The sequence below is a fragment of the Botrytis porri genome, assembly GCF_014898465.1.
Source record: "Botrytis porri strain MUCL 3234 chromosome Unknown BPOR_004, whole genome shotgun sequence".
NCBI lineage: Eukaryota > Fungi > Ascomycota > Leotiomycetes > Helotiales > Sclerotiniaceae > Botrytis > Botrytis porri.
Window position 1 is genome coordinate 2,641,289 of NW_024066078.1, and position 18,496 is coordinate 2,659,784.

Below are 18,496 nucleotides of genomic sequence, written 5' to 3' on the forward strand. Positions count from 1 at the left end.
CTCGCCTCTTTGAATAGATGATTGCATCTCGATGGTCTTGAATTGGCCTATGTATGCTTGTTATCTGACCTTGCCAGACCACTTCTTAAGTCATGGATCTTGTAAGCGAGAACTGCGCAGGCTTCCCCCTTTCTTAATCGACTCAAAAGATGCCTCATCTTGAATTCGCTTTCTTCTTTTTAGAATTTTCAACGATTTGAATCCAGGTCTTTTGTCATTTTCTTGCACCCTTTTGGCAAGATCTGAGATCTGGATGAGATGGTTGTTTTCAGTTGCCCGGCAAGTTTTGCCGCTAGCGTAATAGTCAATTGGCCATGGCAGAGGAGTGGTATATTTACAGCAAGCCCAACAATTTTGCCAGTAGGCAACTATCTGTTGTACGCCAGAATAAGTAAAGCTCGCCGTGCGCCTTTTAAACAACAGCGACCTTCAAATACTGGCAAGATCCAAACCCCCGCGGATGCATGGATTGGAAATTGGGAACTCGCGCCTCTTAAAGAAGCTCAAGTAGTTTTAGGTCCGAAAGTCTAAGAAAGAACTTTGATAGAGTCGATTAAGCTGAAGATTTAGATTCTGCTGGATCGTTAGATCCAAAATGATGTTTTCAAAAAAAGCAGTGTCGATAAGCTGCGGCAGAGAGTTGGAGGATGAGGTGCAGCTTCCAGATTCATCATTGACAGTTCAATCCAGCTCTCGCTCGCTCTTTCCTCTAATATTCAACCATTAGTTAATCTATTACACCTTTTTTTCTCTTTCTCTCCCTCGTTGCCTCGCAAATCCGCATATTTGGATACTGATATTTCTCAATCCTGCGCATTGTTACACTATCACAAATCTACAACTAGACATTACATTATCAATTCAATTTACAGAGGCACACCTCAAAACATTGCATATTGACTGCATCGCCTTCACACGCATCGTTCCAAACAATAAACAAAGACAGCATGGCTATTCTTCGATTTTTACAGAGTCCAATAGGATTAGCTCCGGAGTTCGTTACATCTACTATCGTGGCAAGTCACGAGCTTGCGCAAAACACTTTGACAACATCGATTTCTACGAGTACGAGGAGTATTTGGCTCGCCTTACCAACCATGACAACCATGACAACTACGAAAACTTCTACCTTAGTACCGATTCAGACACTCATAACCTCTTTGTTGTACAGAGAACCGTCGAATATTCAACTAGCCGCCGCAAACCCGACACGTACAAACGTTCAAACCGAACCATCTACGAATGTACATTCGAATTTTCCACAGTTCGGGCGACTTGCAGTCACTCCATATCAGCTTATGTATATAATAGCAGTTTGCGTGTGCTTTATGATTCTAATGAGTTTTTGCTGTTGCACGGATGACATTAGGCGCTATATAAGATCCAACCGTCGCACCAATCCTGGCGCAACAATACAAGCAGCTCCTGTGTGGCCAGGAGCTTTGCGATTTGTGGATGGAGCTGACGATCGAGGTAGGAGCAACAGGACTTCCCGATGTCATTCTGCTATCAGTGACTCTACCGTTAGACCTCTTATGCCTCAAGTTGCGGAGAGAATTGATTCGGCTACTACTTCTACCATACCTATGAATACTCTTACTAAAATAACCATCAAGAAACGTGAAGAAGGTCATGAATCTATCATTCTTGATGAGATTGAACTACAGGATCTTGCCTCCGCACCCTCGTGCTATAGCTTTTCAAATAGCGATTCTGATATCACTCATAAACATTTTACCGATAACCATGAGGCTGATGCTCAAAATCGAAGAAAAGTCAGCTTGCGCGGTGGCTCTGGTGTAGAAGATAATCTATTGCGTACCGGAGCCATCACTAGTTTCAAGCAAACCGAGGAGAGATGGAAGCCAACGTGGTCTGCCACAAAATCTCTCTTCAGTTCCCGACGCAGAGGATCAGAACCTATTCCAGGACAAAATGCATCAAGTTTCGCGTCAAATAGCTCTACAACTTTTGGTAACAACCACTCTTCATCGGCACAAAAGGGCAATCGATCTCTTCGAAAATCATTTACAACTACATCTAAACGTGTAGAAAGACAAGAAGATACTTCCGGTACGATTTTCTCCTTCCCTCTGAGTGAAGGGAGTGATTCGGAGATTCCACGTTTCCCCACCCTCAACCGAATCAAACGAAAACTCAGACCACTTATCCATTCAGTATCAAAACAATCCTTGAGGGGAAAGTTTTCATTAGGGGATCGCAGCGGAGAGCACAGCACCGAAGAGGCAGACTCAGAGGAAATTCAATATAGTAGCACAGTTCGAAAAGCACTTCGAAGAGCTCGTAGCTCAGCTTCAATTCCATTTGGTCTTTTCAAGCTACCTGAGCCGGCAAGAAATGATCCAGAGCCTTCTGTCGCGGGACCTGTTTCTATCATTTCTAGCCCTAACGATGCCCGATCTGTGATTTCTGACACCGCATCTGAAAATACTCTGAGAGCTAGGTCTCCAGTCAGTACTTTGCTTGGAGTCAGAACTGATAGGAGATCTGGTTCTGGGCATCGAAGCAGGAGTTTGCAAAAGATGGTCAAGTCCAGTCTGGCTGATGATATTGATGTGGCTTCTTCACACGCCTTTTCATATGCTCGCAGAATTGAGGGGAGATGTGGATCTGGATCTGGCTATAAAGCCAGGGGCCCGAACAGAGCTGTTGTGGGAATGGGTTATCGCGAAAGTGTAGCTAGTGAAATTAATTCTGGTTCTGTGTTGACGTATTCAAACTCTGGAAGAGAGGGGGAGAGACTCGAATCTTCCAAAGAGAGCCCTGAAAAGGGAGAAGAGAAAAAGTATGATGATGAGACTGAGGATGAAAATGAGGGCCAGGTCTGCAACTCAGAAATTGCTGAAAAACTAGGGTCGACTTACGTTGCATGTAAATCGGTTAATAGCAGTCAAGGGGAGGACAACGATGAGGCTGCTGAGATCGAACAAGAAAGTTCCGACGAACAATCCTCATGTCCGAATTCTACTTCTGTCGATAATGCAAACAAAATTCGTAAGCGCGGTCGAACCGCAATGGCGAATCATTTCCATGCGAGATCGAGAAGAGTTGGAACGGATAGTACGGATAGTTCAGGGAGTTTTGTGGCTGGGAATAGCAGGAAATTGAAGGGTAGATTGGGTTTGTTGATGATTAGAGGGGCTACGGGTGGCGAAGATGGGGGAGTAGGTGCTAGGCAGGGTGGAAAGGTGGAGTTGGTTCCGATGAATTTTGGGGGGGATTATTAGAAAGGTGAAGTGGAATTTATGCATATATCTGCAGAGCTGAGGAGAGAACGAGAGGAGTAAGAATGAGAAAGTTTGGAATATGGATAGCGATGGCTTGTTTAGTATGGATATCGTATAGGATCCAAGGGAAGTGGGAATGCTAGAGCATGATTAGACTCGCTACCAATTATGGAGGAAGACAAAAGACTGGAACATAAATATAGACTACTAATTATAACCACTTCTTCCATCAAGAGAATTAGTATCAAGGTTAACTCTCTTTATAGTAAATCTAAAAATGAATTTCCACAGTCGAACGAATTCTTCCCAATATCCAGGTGACTTTCACTTCGCGTGCTACTTCCGAAAACGCACTAAAAGTGGTGATATCTACACGGTCGTTAAAAACTTAGATCATATTAATCAATTTCAACTTAGAGGGACTCTTTGATTAATTTAAATATAATGAACATGTGTTACTTCTAGGTGATGAAGAAATCCAACGTGTGGTTTAGATATTTCCAGGATTTGAAGGAAGAGGATAAACAGTATGGGTAAAAATGGGCGGTGTTGGCCATAGTGATTGTGATTGTGATCGAGATAAAGTTTCTGGAAAGGAGGCAGGGGAGCGAGTGAGGTGGTGGTTGTGGGAGATGGAGTGTATAGTGGGAATAGGGAAGTGTTGAAAAGGTGATAAATGGAAAGGTGGGCGGGGGGAGTAGAGGGGACTTTAGGTATATGGGAGGAAGTTGGATTGGAGGATGAGCAGTTTGGAATGGTATATGCGTATTCGACCCTCTTATTTGGCGAGCGGATGTGGGGTGATTATGGGATAATGTATCGATATGTTTGATGTTTTTGGGGGAATGTTAACCGGGAGTGAGAAGCGGCGGCGCAGCTAGATGTGTCTATTATTATGCTTTAAGATCATCTCTCAGACTGGGGAAATGAGTAACTTGATGATATCGAATAACGATCAAGATAATCGATTCGCCATACAAGTTACCTGGCTCCCTGGACATTCGAACGACAATTTTTATGGGTCCAGAGCTTAGCCGAGAGGAGGCTCAGAAATTGAATGTTCTCTTTAGAATATTATTCTTATTGTTGCAAGGATTATTATGGATTGTGTGTGATACTGTAGATTCTCTGACTTTGGATCAAGAAGTACGTATCGTAGTTCAATGCTCTACTGTTTAAAGCGGGAGGGGTCTGCAAGTCGTTCTTCCTCGATTGGGTGATTGTGTAGGAAGTACTAGGCGAGAGAGATTAAGAACTCTACCACGTTTCTACTTCTCGTATACAATTCTTTCCGAGTACTTGTTTTAAATCCATTTGAATCCTTTCGCAGTCCTTGTGTTTCTTATAGAATGTTTCTATTGCGTTAATCGGGTTCCTAAACATTCCTCATCGTGCTTTCACGGTATCAAAGACTTCAAGATTCAAGGTTAAGGTTAAGGTTAAGAAATGGATTCCCAACACATGGCGTAGGAACATTGAGAGTTTTTCCTCTCATTCTCAAAGTCATGGTAATGGAATTGATGCCAATGCATTCGCGAGTGAATTCTGTTTATCTTCTTCGAGGCATTACTCCCGGGTGTGTTCCACTACACATGTTCGCATGGTAGCTTTCTAATGACATTATTAGATATATCTATTGCTTTATCAACTACTCTTCCGAGTATTGAAGACCATGATATCGTGCATCTATACCTCGTAGGTTCTTCTATCAATCACAGAATGGCCCACCTACAAAATACCACGTGAACATGGTCGCCGCAAACCCGCCACTTCAGTTCCATCATTCACTATCAACCAAATTATGGATACATCAAATTCCAAACTTCACTCTCGTCCGATGTATCACTCGTTTCCCACCCAGATATATTCCACAAGTCGCAAGCTTGTTGATCTCAAAAACAAACAAGCGAATATTTCACTTTCAACCACTTCGCCAAAACGAACAACCAGGAAACTCAAGACAAACGAAGCAAACATCTCCCACCGTGCCGCCCTCGCCTATTTATAGTTAAACAAGTCGCAATCAACAAAATTGCGAGGTTGCTGTATGGCGTAGTGGTAATATCACTGCGGCTTAATCGCACATCCGTTGGTGTTGGCATGCGGGATTTATCTCTCCTTCACCGCGCGTGTCCATGCGGACGTGTAGCCCCTCTGGAGCAATCTAACATACTTGATTAATCTAGAGACGGTGTGGTCACGCTTCCTTAGTTTCGACTTCTGTAGAATAAGATCTCGAAGTCGAACAGCGCTTAAAGAAGAAACCCTGGGTTTATAGAGTTCTTATTCATTGGTTGATTCCATTGAATGCTCTCGGGGCTTCTCAACTTGAGTCGGAATTACCCGATTCTTGTATCTTTTTTTTTGTGTGAATTTTCCATTTTTTATTTGATTTTGGGAAGTCAGGGGTGTATATGCACCAATGATGGTCGACCAAATAGATCAAGCTTAATTAGTACAACTAGTGACAGTATATCTCTTTGAAGCTCAATAATTTTCATACTGGCCCAAAGATATATAGGATGATGTCGGCATCAATTTTATCATCGACATTCAGATTTCGCTTTCCGAACTTTACTCATTATTTTGCTCTTCGGGTTTTCAAATATCTCTTGGATTGTCGCCAAAAATATACGCGTTTTGGGAGCGACTGCCATCCTTTGGGTCACTATTATCCAGATATTCTCACGAACGTTAACATTTAGATTTTGGAATATGCTCAGAGAACTCGATTGTCGACGATTTTCACTCCATTTGGCGGTCAATGCACAAGCGCTCCCTTCCTCGGAGAAAGATTCTAGGAGTTTCAGTTGATTCCTTTTACTATCCGGCCCAAGGACAGCTTTAACGAGAGTAGTTCCATGTGTCAGGTAATGGGTCTAGCCATGGGTTTTCGACAGAGAAGTCCTTTGATGATGGATCTGGGGTGCCTATCTTAGTAGCATTCTGAGTTTTTCAGAGTTAATGAGCCCTCACTACTATTGGCGCCATTGGCACATCTTTTGTCCTCTAGTGAAGGCCGCGATAGAGACATGTATTTCTAATGACAGCTGCAGTGAACATTCCTTCTGTATCCTGCAGTATGTCACCCCAGCTGTCAGTATCTCGGGAGAATTCAGCAATATACATGCTGTCTTGTATATGAGTCAAAGCGAGGAGCTTGCCTCCACTAATAACTCCAGTGAATTTGAAAGTATCGACACAAGATAAAATGGCTCTTTCATACATCTTCTCGTAGCGTGAATTGTTTTTCTCGCCGAACGTCGTAAAGACTATAGCATCCTTATCCCTAGATAGTTTCTCGATGATCAATCTGAAGGTGTTGGTCTCTCACGAAAAAGATATGAGAAGTTCTTTGGAGGAAAAATAGATAGTAGCAGTCCAAATCGCTAATTTCACAGTAACACATAAAACGACATTACCAATAGCGAAAGCAACAGCAGCAACCATAGTTCCAACCGGCCCGCAGTCCCAGCAAGCAAGAAATTTCACACCTTTAACAATAGGATTGATATTTGAGACGGGCGCATGTTGTTGACCGAAAGGATTGGCTGTGTATCCGCGTGGTGGAGCGGGTTGATACACAATCACTTGCGGAGGCCCTGGTCGAACTGGGATTGGTACACTTTGCTGCCCCAGATTATTGTTACCTTAATTTTGATTAATCGCGTTTGTATGGATGGCTACTACCTGTGATGCTAGTCGAGTCTCGACGTCACCTGTGTTTGCAGTTCTGGTTGTGCTTCTCTTTCTAATATCGACGCAACATTTACACAGCAAGATCTCTAACCCCCAGACTTGCGGCCGGAAGTCTCGAGGTTCGCTTCACAGCTGCAGAGATTATTGAAGCACTATTTCCAAGGGCTTGAATTGAAATGACCGCGGAAGAAACTTGTGCCATGTTGACTCTTGAGACGTATCTGACGGATACAGGAGTGGAGTGGAGGTGTGCACTTGATGCTGAAAGTTGAAACTCAGCAGTTCACAATGATAGAGCCCAAATTGTAGAGTGATGATCGTATCTACCAGTGTGTGTATGGTAAGGAGCAATCTTGAAAAGAAGGAAAAGAGAGAAAAATTATCTAGAACAACATCCCGTTTCCGAAGATGCATATGCTGACAGGTTAGCCTTACATGGGTATTGATTTAGAACTGTAGCTTTGTGACTGGGCAGATATGCCTAGGTATCTCGTTATGTTTACTTGGATGGAAATCTAAAGACAGACTCCAGGGAAATGTAGATATCCGACGGTATCATTGATATTTGGAGCCCCTACCCATATTTGGAATCTCTAGTCGATTGAGCATAGGCTCTTATCGCGGGCTCCTGTTTGACATCCCTGTTGAGACCATCAAAAGATTTCCAAAGCACACTTTAATGATGAGATTGGCTGCAGGGCTTATCTTAGGATTGATGGAAAATTCCCATGTAGAGTCCTATTTAGGAGATTATTATTACTGACCAACTTCTGAACCACTCGGTCCTGCTGTCAAATCTGTTGTTATGGGATTGGTATACATCAATGTTGATATCAATATCCACGAATTAGAAGTTCTTCCGATTATCAGCATCATCATTCATCCATTCATTATGTCAAAGTAATAGACTATTCCCTCCCACTCCCCCTGCCTACTCTCCGATCTTCTTCTCAAACTTCTCCTTTCTCCACTCCCCCTTGCTTCAGACACCAAGTTTGGTCCATCATGCACAATAGAAAACTGATCCTTAAACTGTGACTCCATCTTCCCCCTCTCCACCCTCTATCCCGCTTCTCCTTCCCCTACCCCATCAATCTACAAATCCCACGATTTCTCAAAACCAAACTACCACAACGTCCCAGCGATTACAAAACTCAACTCCGCATACGCCATTGCCTTTCCGCTTATTCACACGAACCGAGAAGCAAGGGCGTAGATACCTCCTCTCCTGCATGCGTTTCCTCTTCGCACCATCTTTTCCATTGGGAGATCTGGAAAACGACTCGATCCAGCGCTCAGACTCAAACAAGTAGGATGACAATAACTCCGTAGATAATGAGTCACAGTCAAATTTCTTCAACTGATTAGGAGCTTCCATTTTTGTTAAAAATTAACAACTGAATCTGTGCCGGGCTCCTGTGTTATTTACATCTAAAATAAAAAAACACTTTCCAGGAAGTTTTCTCTCCCTACAGTCTTTCAATCTACTTGTTGTGATATAGTGTGATCACACAACTTGGACAGTTTTTATGTAGAAACAATTGATTAAAAGATGAAGTAGCCTCTCATTCTCTCAAGGCAAATTCTGATCGCTAGGCTCAGAGCACGACGAGATCGTAGTTCATTGCATCTATAAATTCATGTCAAACGCACCGGAAGCTTTATTACCACACAGCAAATAGTATTTCACACTCCTGCTCGCTAATCTATGACGATGGATCTAGGAAAGAATTTTGTCATGATTTCTCTCGACAAGATTCGATAAGTAGAGGTAAATACTAGTCAGGATAGTATAGTAACGACCTAGAATTTTTTTCCAAGTCATCGAACATATAGAAATCTCACTCTACTGCTTGGACTTTGTTTTGAAATTCAAACGATACAGTTGGATCAAATGAGTACGAAGCACAAAAAATCATTTGCTAACCATGCACTATGCTTTCTAAGAACCACAACACGCGTTGAAATCCTCCTCCCCCCAAAACAGAAAACGAACGCAGTAGAAAGACTTCCTCCCCCCTCCCATCCAACTAGAAACACCACTTTTACCTCCTGCTATTCACAAACGCACTTTAACCCGCCACTTAGGGTCGCCATAAACTACAATGTATTAATGAGGTATAGCTGTACCTGCGGCAAGCTCATTAGCATAGTATGCTTCTGAAAAAAGTCGAGGAGAAATTGTGATAGAGCATCAAATGTCAAGCGTGGCACTGAGTAAAGAAAGACAAGTGATCGTCTTTAGTATAAATACCACGAGATATCATGGATATGTGGAACGAAAAACTCATGGTGACACAAGTCTTGATCGTCTATGTAAGGATGAGAGAGAACTTTTCGTGATTCTGGAAAGTAAAGGCGTGAGATGGACTAATTCTTAGCGGGGTGCGACTGTGAGCCATTCACCAATAGTATCGATAATTTGAACGATAACCCGTAAGCCATAAACTCACCTAGTCAGCACGACACATGAAACGTACACCCTTTATATCTAGTATCAAATATACCACCCACTCGCGTAACCTAAAACAACCCTTCTCCATTTCCGGCCACCCGCAACAGAGACCCTACGAAGATCATAACATCAATCGCACATTTGTTTCTTACATACTTCTCTCGAAGCGATACCGGTAGATTAAATGGCATGATGCCAAGAATTCACATTGATCACTTGATGCATGTCAAGTTCCCGAGTATTAGATCGGCGATTGGAGAGTTGCATTGCGTATTCATGGGAAAGAGGCGACTTGATATGTTTGTTCCTTGATTGAAGCGAACGAGTGTACCTCATCATGCACTCCATTTATGGGAGTTTATCCTGAAGATAGTAAAGGAGGAAAATGGAATGGGAACCCATAGGTAAGCAACAATATGCAAGCAAGTAAAGAGCCTTCTCACTCGAGTGGTTACACAAAATGCCATCTGTTTTAAACCCTGTGGTGTAGCGATGGGTCAATTTTAAGGATATATCGAGCTGTTAAATGAGGTGAAAACAAGCGAAGATTCCTTGACCTCACATGTATGCCGTCGCTCATACACGTAGATAGATAAGCAACAGTATATACAAGTTAACAACTAGCCTTCTCACTCGAGCGACCATTCTAACACGTGATTCAATCCCCTCAAAATCGTAGCCCAATCTCAAGTAGCGGGAAAACAAACCCAACTTGAGTTCATCCTCCGAATACATCGTAGATTCGTAAATAAGATTTGAAGACGTTTATGGCGGTAGCTCAATTATATAACGAGTCATCGGATTGAATGACAAGAAAGGGTTAGATCATGCAGAGATTTACCAATAGAGGAAGATCATCCAAATTTGGCTTTAAAAACTCTGTTTTTTTGATCCCCACTCTCAATCAACTAATCACCGTTTCATCCACGTTATGATCCTTATGATAACATGGGTCAAGATGGGTGAATGAATCAGCGATAGGTATCTGGTAGCATTTTGGATTCGCCTTGTATTGCCAGACGAGGTTGATTGTTGTTCGTTTAAATTCGACGTGAATACAGTCGGTAGGTATACTTGAGTATTGATGCCGAATTTGATCATGGTAATGAAATGGAAGAAAGACGAAGAAGCAACTTGGACTTCTTTCATGCCCGAGCATTCGACATATCGAACCATTGCTCTCTTTCACATATCCTCCAAAGGTATCTTGAAATGGATATCATATCATACCATCTGTGGAGAGAAAAAAACTCGTCATATCCCTCGACTTTCATTCATCCTAATGATATTAGCCAAAGAAAATGGAGGGACTGTGAGGAGCATGAACCAAACAAATCGATGCCCACCCACACATTGTCGGGATATGATTGAAGAATAATAAGCCTTGTAAGTGCCGAAGCGATAGTCTTGGTCTTGGTTGCATATATGTGGTGCACCAGGTGCATTGTTGAACAGGGAAGCCCCTCTATGGAGAAATCAATCATAAGTTATACTTTGTACTTTGTTCACACACGGTACATGTTTCCGAACGAGTATTCAATGCGTGTGATGTGTATGATATTTATCAATCATTACAGAGCAGAGTAGACGGAAGCATGCTCGCGGGATTGGAATTGGGACTTGAGAATTGGTGAATCTGACTGAGAAGGGTAGAGAGAGCAGGAGAAAGATGTAAGATTCTTACGTGTGTGGTTTGATGCCGGATGAGTAGTCAATAGCTAGCTAGCTGTCTTCTTGTCCTGAATGCCTAGGACCTAGGTGTACTCTGTCATGAATGATCGACATTGAATATGCAAGTTTATGGCATGGGAATTTGGATAAAATGGCCAAAAAGACTTGAAGGAAGATGGTAGAGGAGGATGCTTGAAGAAATATTCGATGGATGCGTAGGATTTGGGATGGAGTACTCGCGAGTCGCAATTGAAGTTGTATGTATGGATGAATATGAAGCACGAAGTCGAGGTGGGGGCGGATATATTTCCCTCCATCTACAGAGTACGCCGTATTCGTACCTACTTCGTACCTACTATGAGCAGACCTAGTCAAGATTATTATTTACACCTCTCTTTTTCTTTTTCTTTTTCTCCCTCTTCCTCTCTTTTTTTCGCCCCTCCTTCACTCAAAACAGAAGATTTTAACTACGGATGATCTTCGGAAATGGATCGAAAGCAAAACGGTTTCGGTAGTAAGCAACTAAATTATTATGTAGTGCCCTGATTAAAAAAAAACAAATAAACTTTAATAATAAGAATGATCGCTCGATTGGACTCTGGACTCCTGACTCCTTCGATTTGCAAAATGTTTACTAGGTGTATGTAGGTCAACGCTGTGTGTGAATGCATTAGCTAGGAGAACAGTGATGGGTCCTGGAGATATATGTCTCTTGATATCGTGTGCTCGCACTTTGATCTGCACGCAATCCAATTTCTCCATCCCTTCGTTGGTATCATTATCATGATGAGGTTTGAGATCAATCAATATGCACTAGACTCACGGTGAAAGTTTAACTCAAGAAAAGGGGACTTTGGGCGGCTCAGGGCGGGACGGTATACCGAGACGTGCCTGAATCAACAACGGTTGGCTGGCGGGAAGTTAGAAGTTGGAAGTTGGAAGCTCATGATATGAAAACATAAGACACAGTCGGTTGATGAAATTTCGGTCTTCAATACCACGAAGCAGTAATTTAGGAGATCTCAGTCTAGGATTGTGTGTACTGGTAGCTACTACCGAGTAGTAACCTACCTAGGTACCTAGTATGTATGTATCAATGCATTTGAATGAAGAGATCGATACAGACTCATGATGATCTTCTCATACTTGGAAGTCGGGTTCTGCATTGATGGATTGGGTTGCAATGTAAGATCCATCCATATAACAGATGTATTTAGCCAATTATCTCTAGACTCAACCAATCAACAGCCCTCACTCACCACTTTGATATCATGCGCAATACCAAAGACACCGACCAAACAAGCAATGCCATAAGGCGCAAGGCATGGGTTGTCGACGACATGGAAATGGAGATCTATGGAGAAAGAGTCTGGTTCGATAGTATTCGAATAGTCGATTGTGTCTTGATGTTGACTTCGGAATTTTAGTCATCATTTTCAAGTCCATAACACAGCTAACAGTAAATCCAAGGATTTCATTCGTTGGCTCTTGAATGCTTCTTCAATTCTAAAACGAACGCAAATTTATTTTTTATTGGGTACACACCTCTTGACTTTGTTAGACTTCACTCCAAACTTCAACCCAGACCTCACCTTTCAGTCGTCTGTGTGTGGAGTGAAGTGGTGCGTGAGGATTGAAAACTCACTCGTCTAAAGAAGCCCAAGAAAAAAAAGAAGAGGAAAAGCCTGAGCACAAGGCACAAGGCACAAGGAAAATAACCTACCACCTACCACCATCACTACAACTACTACTACTATTACTACTACTACCACCACTACCACCACCACCACCACCACCTTAAAACTTACGAATTATTATTTACTTCCTTACAAACTCACATCCAACCAAAAATCACTTTCTCACACAAACACACACATCATTCAAGTTGATCACTCTTTCAACTTCTTGAATGGTTTCAATATACAATTTTATACCTTTTGATCAATTTATGCCTGATCTAAGGTTGATTTATTCCTTATTTGTTTGCAATTCTTTTGGAGGAATCTAGAAACATTTCGGAAGCCCCCATTCAAGCTGGCTCGGAATATTCATCTGGGTCAGCAATCAACCCGGTCGTCGCATGCCTCGTCCTCTATCCAACTCGAAGCGACAGCAAGGCGCTGCCAATGTACGCGATACTCGACACGACAATGGCCTTGTAGGTCCAGGGAAGAGGGTGCCCAGGCAAAAGAGTAATGGACATATGAATGGACATGCGAACTCCTCCGATTCTATCCCATCCACACCACCACCTTCGACCCCACCACCTACAAATGGACACGCGAAATCACCTGGAAATGATGACAACACATCGGAACACAAGTTGGGAGGAGATGTGGCAAGGAGGTCTTCGGTCGGTGCTCATTCAGATTCTTCTCAAGACGGTTATAACATCCCCACGATTTCTTTCCCACAAGAAAATCACCGTCACATCAATGTCAATTCCGCCAAGAACCCTTCAGTGCATCGCGATTCCGGTCCATGGCATTTCGCGAAGACTGTTTTGACATCCTGTCCTATTTCTGATACACTGGCCATTCTTATTGTTCTTCTCCAGGTCCCACCCGCTTTCCTGACGATCATCCAATTACTGTTTGCCACTTTGACATTCGTCCCCCCGTCCACAACGGCTACATCTGGAATAAGCTTTATCGACATGTTTGAAGGAACTACTGGTACACCATCATTGGCAACGATTATGGTGGTTGATGTACTGTTTCTCTTAACTTGGGTATTTTTGTATGGTCCTCTGCAGGAGTTCATCTTGCAATTTGCACAATCGGTGATCGCATTGACTTTGGGAGGAGGTCTCAGTGGAAAAGAAGCTGGTATGAGGAACGTAGTTCTCTGCTTTGGTTACATTGGGGTCTCGCATTATGCCTCGATCAGCAACATCAAATCGGTCGGACTTCGTACACTACTTTCATCCCCACGAAACTTTTTAGGGTCATTCGACCTCGACGATCCCCTCGAATCAATGCCAATACCCATAGCGAATTGGAAAGACCGAATACCGATTTGGGTTCGAAATATTCTTGCAGTTCACATTCTCGCACAAGGAGTAGTGCGGTATATACGAGATTTATATGTTAGGAGTCAGAAACGCGATCATGCAGCATCTACCCTGGGGGATCCTGAAGCAGCGAAAGGATCAGTAGATGGAGCCAATGATTCTTCCACTACAAACCCACAAACACCAGATAACGAAGCTATAAATTCATTACATGCTAGTCATACCGCCATTACAACCAGGAAAAAGAGAAAACAAAGCGCACAAGTTCGCATACAGCAACCTTTATGGGCAGCTTTAGCAAGTACAAAAATCGTCATGGTTAAAGAGTATGAGACGTCACACGCAGCTGCGGAATCGGCGGGTACAAATGCAACGGATGCTAGTAACCTTGGAAATGCACCTTTTAGTACCGAGCCAGATCGAATTTGGATTACTCATGTTGGGTCTGATGCTGTTTTATTCAGTACCAGTTATTTTCCCAAATTCACAATTCCCGATGAGAATCCAGATGATACAGAGGGGTCAATTGTGAATTCAAGAATGCCCATTTTTGTTAGGGTGAATCAAGCACATTGGCAACCCACAAGAATGGAAGCTAGTACCAATCACAGCTTACCCGCTGGAAAAAACACGTGCTGGGATGGAGAAATCTTTGGGCTTGCGCCATCTAATAGTTATGAGATTGAATTTTTCAATGTCGTTAACAACAAAGTCATTTTTTGCACCAGCGTCAAAACGCTTAATACACCATCGGATACTGCAACTGCGACTTCCCTTTCACCTCTCCCTCCTCAAGTCTCAGGACGACCAGGATCACCCAGTTCCACTATTCAACAATCAATTCGAGCATCCAAAACTAAACTGGAAGAAGAACGTAGCCGTCAAAAACGTGAACGTAAAGATCAACGCACAAAAATCCAGACACTTCGAAGAGAAATTGATAAGCTCACACACATCATAGCCACATCAGGTGGCAATGATGAAAAACAACGTCAAAAAATTCAACAAGCCACCCTTCAGATTAGACAAGCAGAAGAGGCCATTGCTTCCATTGAAGCTGATATTGAAATCGCCGATCGATTACCTTCAGCATCAAAGGATTCCGAGTATATTGCAGCAAAGCAAAAGTATCGAACACAAAAAGACCTCTACGAGAAAGCCAAATCAGACTTCATCACGAAAAAGAAGGAGAATGAAAAGCCAATCGCAGCGTTGAGTGCCGAACTTCTCAACAAAGAACGTCAATCCGAGAAATTGGAAGCCAGATCTATTAAACTTACTCATCAAGCAGATGATCTCCGTGAAGCTAACACCAAAGGGTTGGATGAAGTTCAACGTAAGGAAAAGCAACGGAAGGATAAAGATGATGAAAGGAAGATGGTTCAGGCTAACTGGGATAAGTATAACGTGGAGGCGCAAATGCAACTTCAACGATATACCGATGATCTGACCATGCTTTACCCTTACATCGATCAATACACTCTGGCTTTACAACAGCAGCATCAACAAGAAACGAATCAATTATACGCCAATTCCCCATGGACAACCGCAGGTGAAAGTTCAATGTCCGCATTTCCCGCATACGCTTCAATCTCGAATATGGCACCGGCTATGCCTCAAATGGGTGGCTTAATGACAATGTCACAAACCACAAGGCAAAGAGGTAGAAGCTCGAGTATGTTAAGTAACGAGAGTGGGTTTACCCAAGGTCCGGATTCAGATGAAGAACACACTCCTTTTTATGGACCACATCTTCAATCACAAACCCAACTTCATTATTCTCCATACAATACCAATCAATCACCAAGTCCATTCGCTCCCGCGTTCCGAAATACATCAACATCGATTTCTCAATTCCAACAAAATGAATCGTTGAATTGGCCACCAACTCGTAAGGGTAGTGGATCAGGTGATGTAGATGCATCGGGGAGCAGAAGTGGAAGTGAGAGAGATAGTATTGGGGATCCAAAAAGTCCACTGAATGAAAAGAGTCAGTTGCCGTTGCCTATTGGAGCGGGATCAAGCTTTGGAATTGGAGGTGCGGGATCCAGAGGTTTGAGAGGGGTTTGGGATAATTGATTTGATTGATGCCGGTGGAATTTTACGCTGTGCTGGTGTTGTGTTCTAGTTGAGGAAAGCAAGGTGGATTGGGTTGGAATGGACAGCTCGGAGATGATATCGATGGGCTGGCTGACTAATTTGATGATTATGCGGATTGGCTAGAATCTCCATTGGTGTTAGTGGCGGTAGTTGGGCTAACTGGTCAAAACTGGTGGGGTTAGAAGCGATATTGGCATAGCAGTAAAATTGAAGCTTGCAAGTTTGTTTTCTCTTTACTTTTCATTTGACTTGTATGATGATGATGTGTGAATTCACGTGTAGTTTACTGTGATGTGATGTGTGATGTGATGATGCAATGGAACATGTGATACAATGTATTGTGTACTTGCACGTGCAAGAAAGATAGCATCGGAGCTCAATTGTACCTAGGTAGGTAGGTAGGTAGGTAGGTATATATAGTAGATCTTTAAGAGGAAAGTGGGGGAGGGGTAATCAAGAGGGAAGGGGCATTTCTCGAATAATTCCTCGCTTGGTTAGTTGGTTGGTTGATTGCTTAGTTTGTCTTTTTGGTTTGATTTTTTGGTTCGGGATGGTTCGGGATGGTTTAGAAGGGGAAAGGGGAAAGGGAAAAGGGAAAAGGGAAAAGGGGAAAAGGGAAAAGGGAAAAGGGAAAGGGAAAAGGGAAAAGGGAAAAGGGAAAAGGGAAGAAAAGGGAAAAGGGAAAAGGGAAAAGGGGAAAAGGGAAAAGGGAAAAGGGATGGAGGGAGAGAGGTAGGAGTAGAGGGAGGGGAGAGGGAAAAAGGAGGTATGTAAGCCGAGATAAAATGAGATGGAAAATTAAATGAAATTTTTAGTATATACGAGTGTTTGAGTATATACGCAGTGTCTGGGTGGAGGGAATAGAGTATTGTATGATATGATATGGTATGAGCTGATATGATATGATATGATATAGTACAGTGTGTTGTGTATTCTATGATGTACTATATGCGAATTTTTTCTACGGAATTTTCGAGGAAATCTTGAAGGGGTTTTAATTTTTTTTTGGGAGGGGGGGGGGGTTTGGAGGGGATTGAAGGTTGCTGAAGGATATGTAGATGGAGGGTTGGTTATGTAGGTAGGTATGTGAGTAGATAGATTTTGATACTTTGAACTATTTAAGGGGGGTGATGGGGATGGGGATGGAATGGTGAGTGAGTGAGTGAGTGGGTAGTCAGCTAGGTTTGAAGAAGATTCTTCTTCTATTTCTTCTGTTTCTTCTGTTTCTTCTGTTTCTTCTGTTTCTTCTATTTCTTCTATTTCTCGCGAAATGATTATATTTGATTATAGTTATGGTCCATTCCTTAAATAACCGGATGTTTTTTATTAGGCATATGGGATACTGTAAGATGAGGAGAGATGAGTTAAGTGAGTGGATAGATGAGAGTACGTGGATGGGGATGAGATTACACAGATGAACACAAGTTATCATCAAAATGATTGATCGTTGACATGAGCTGTCATTTCTTTTCCTCAGTGAAATTCAATATCATCATGATGTAATGTCAGATGTTATGTGATAGTGCGACAAGAAGGTTGGGGGAAATGAGCTCTTGGGCTCGATAGCCGTTAGATAGCGGGGTAGCTGTGTGGTTATATAGCTCTGCTGGTGTGTAGACAGCGGGTAGATTGTATATGAGTAGGTATGGGATTTGTAGTTTTGGAGCATTGACTTTGTGTGTTATGATGTGATTTGATGTTTATCTCGTGGATGGGCATTTTATTGTTATATAAATTGATGAATAGGTATGTCTAGCTGTGATGATGATTTTGATTGGATGGTTGATGGTTGATGATGGGATCTCTGATGGTGGGAGTGCCTATCTGAAGAGTGTGTATGTAGTTCTCATTTGAAACTCGAGAGTATGGGTGGGAGATTTGAATGGGATGTTATTTAGGTAGGCTTTGTGATTCCTGTGTGTGCAAAGTATAAATTGAAGTTTGATAGAGGGTGGGCGTGGTGTTGGAAGGAGATGTTTGAATTGAAGTATGTATATGATTTTGGAGGATCTAAGTTATGCTTCTATTCACCTAATTTGAGTCACGCATATCTTCTTCTAGAAATATTTTTGGTTTGGAAAGCAGCGAATTTATAAAGAGAAAGAGACGAGAAGAAATATGAAACTGTTATACCCTTAGCCCTTAATCCTTAGACGTTGACCCCTTGAACATTAAACCATTAAACCATTAAACCATTAAACCATGAAACCATCTTAAAGAAAATAAGAAATGCGTCGAGATTGACGACGAGAAAAATATGATGTTAAGAACCGAGATTGTGTAGTCGTGTATTTATGCGAAGATGAAGAC

At 42.4% G+C, this 18,496-nt stretch overlaps 2 protein-coding genes across 2 annotated transcripts; both read left to right on the forward strand.

The window, feature by feature from the left end:
• Positions 1–947: 947 nt before the first annotated feature.
• Positions 948–3,248, forward strand: EAF01_003686 (uncharacterized protein; the record flags this gene model as incomplete). Its single annotated transcript, XM_038911940.1, has 1 exon — positions 948–3,248. One exon carries the CDS (start codon positions 948–950, stop codon positions 3,246–3,248), a length of 2,301 nt encoding a protein of 766 aa, XP_038773175.1.
• Positions 3,249–13,153: 9,905 nt separating this feature from the next.
• Positions 13,154–16,165, forward strand: EAF01_003687 (uncharacterized protein; the record flags this gene model as incomplete). The annotated part of the gene is made up of 1 exon (XM_038911941.1): positions 13,154–16,165. The coding sequence occupies one exon, from the start codon at positions 13,154–13,156 to the stop codon at positions 16,163–16,165; it is 3,012 nt and encodes a 1,003-aa protein (XP_038773176.1).
• Positions 16,166–18,496: the final 2,331 nt, after the last annotated feature.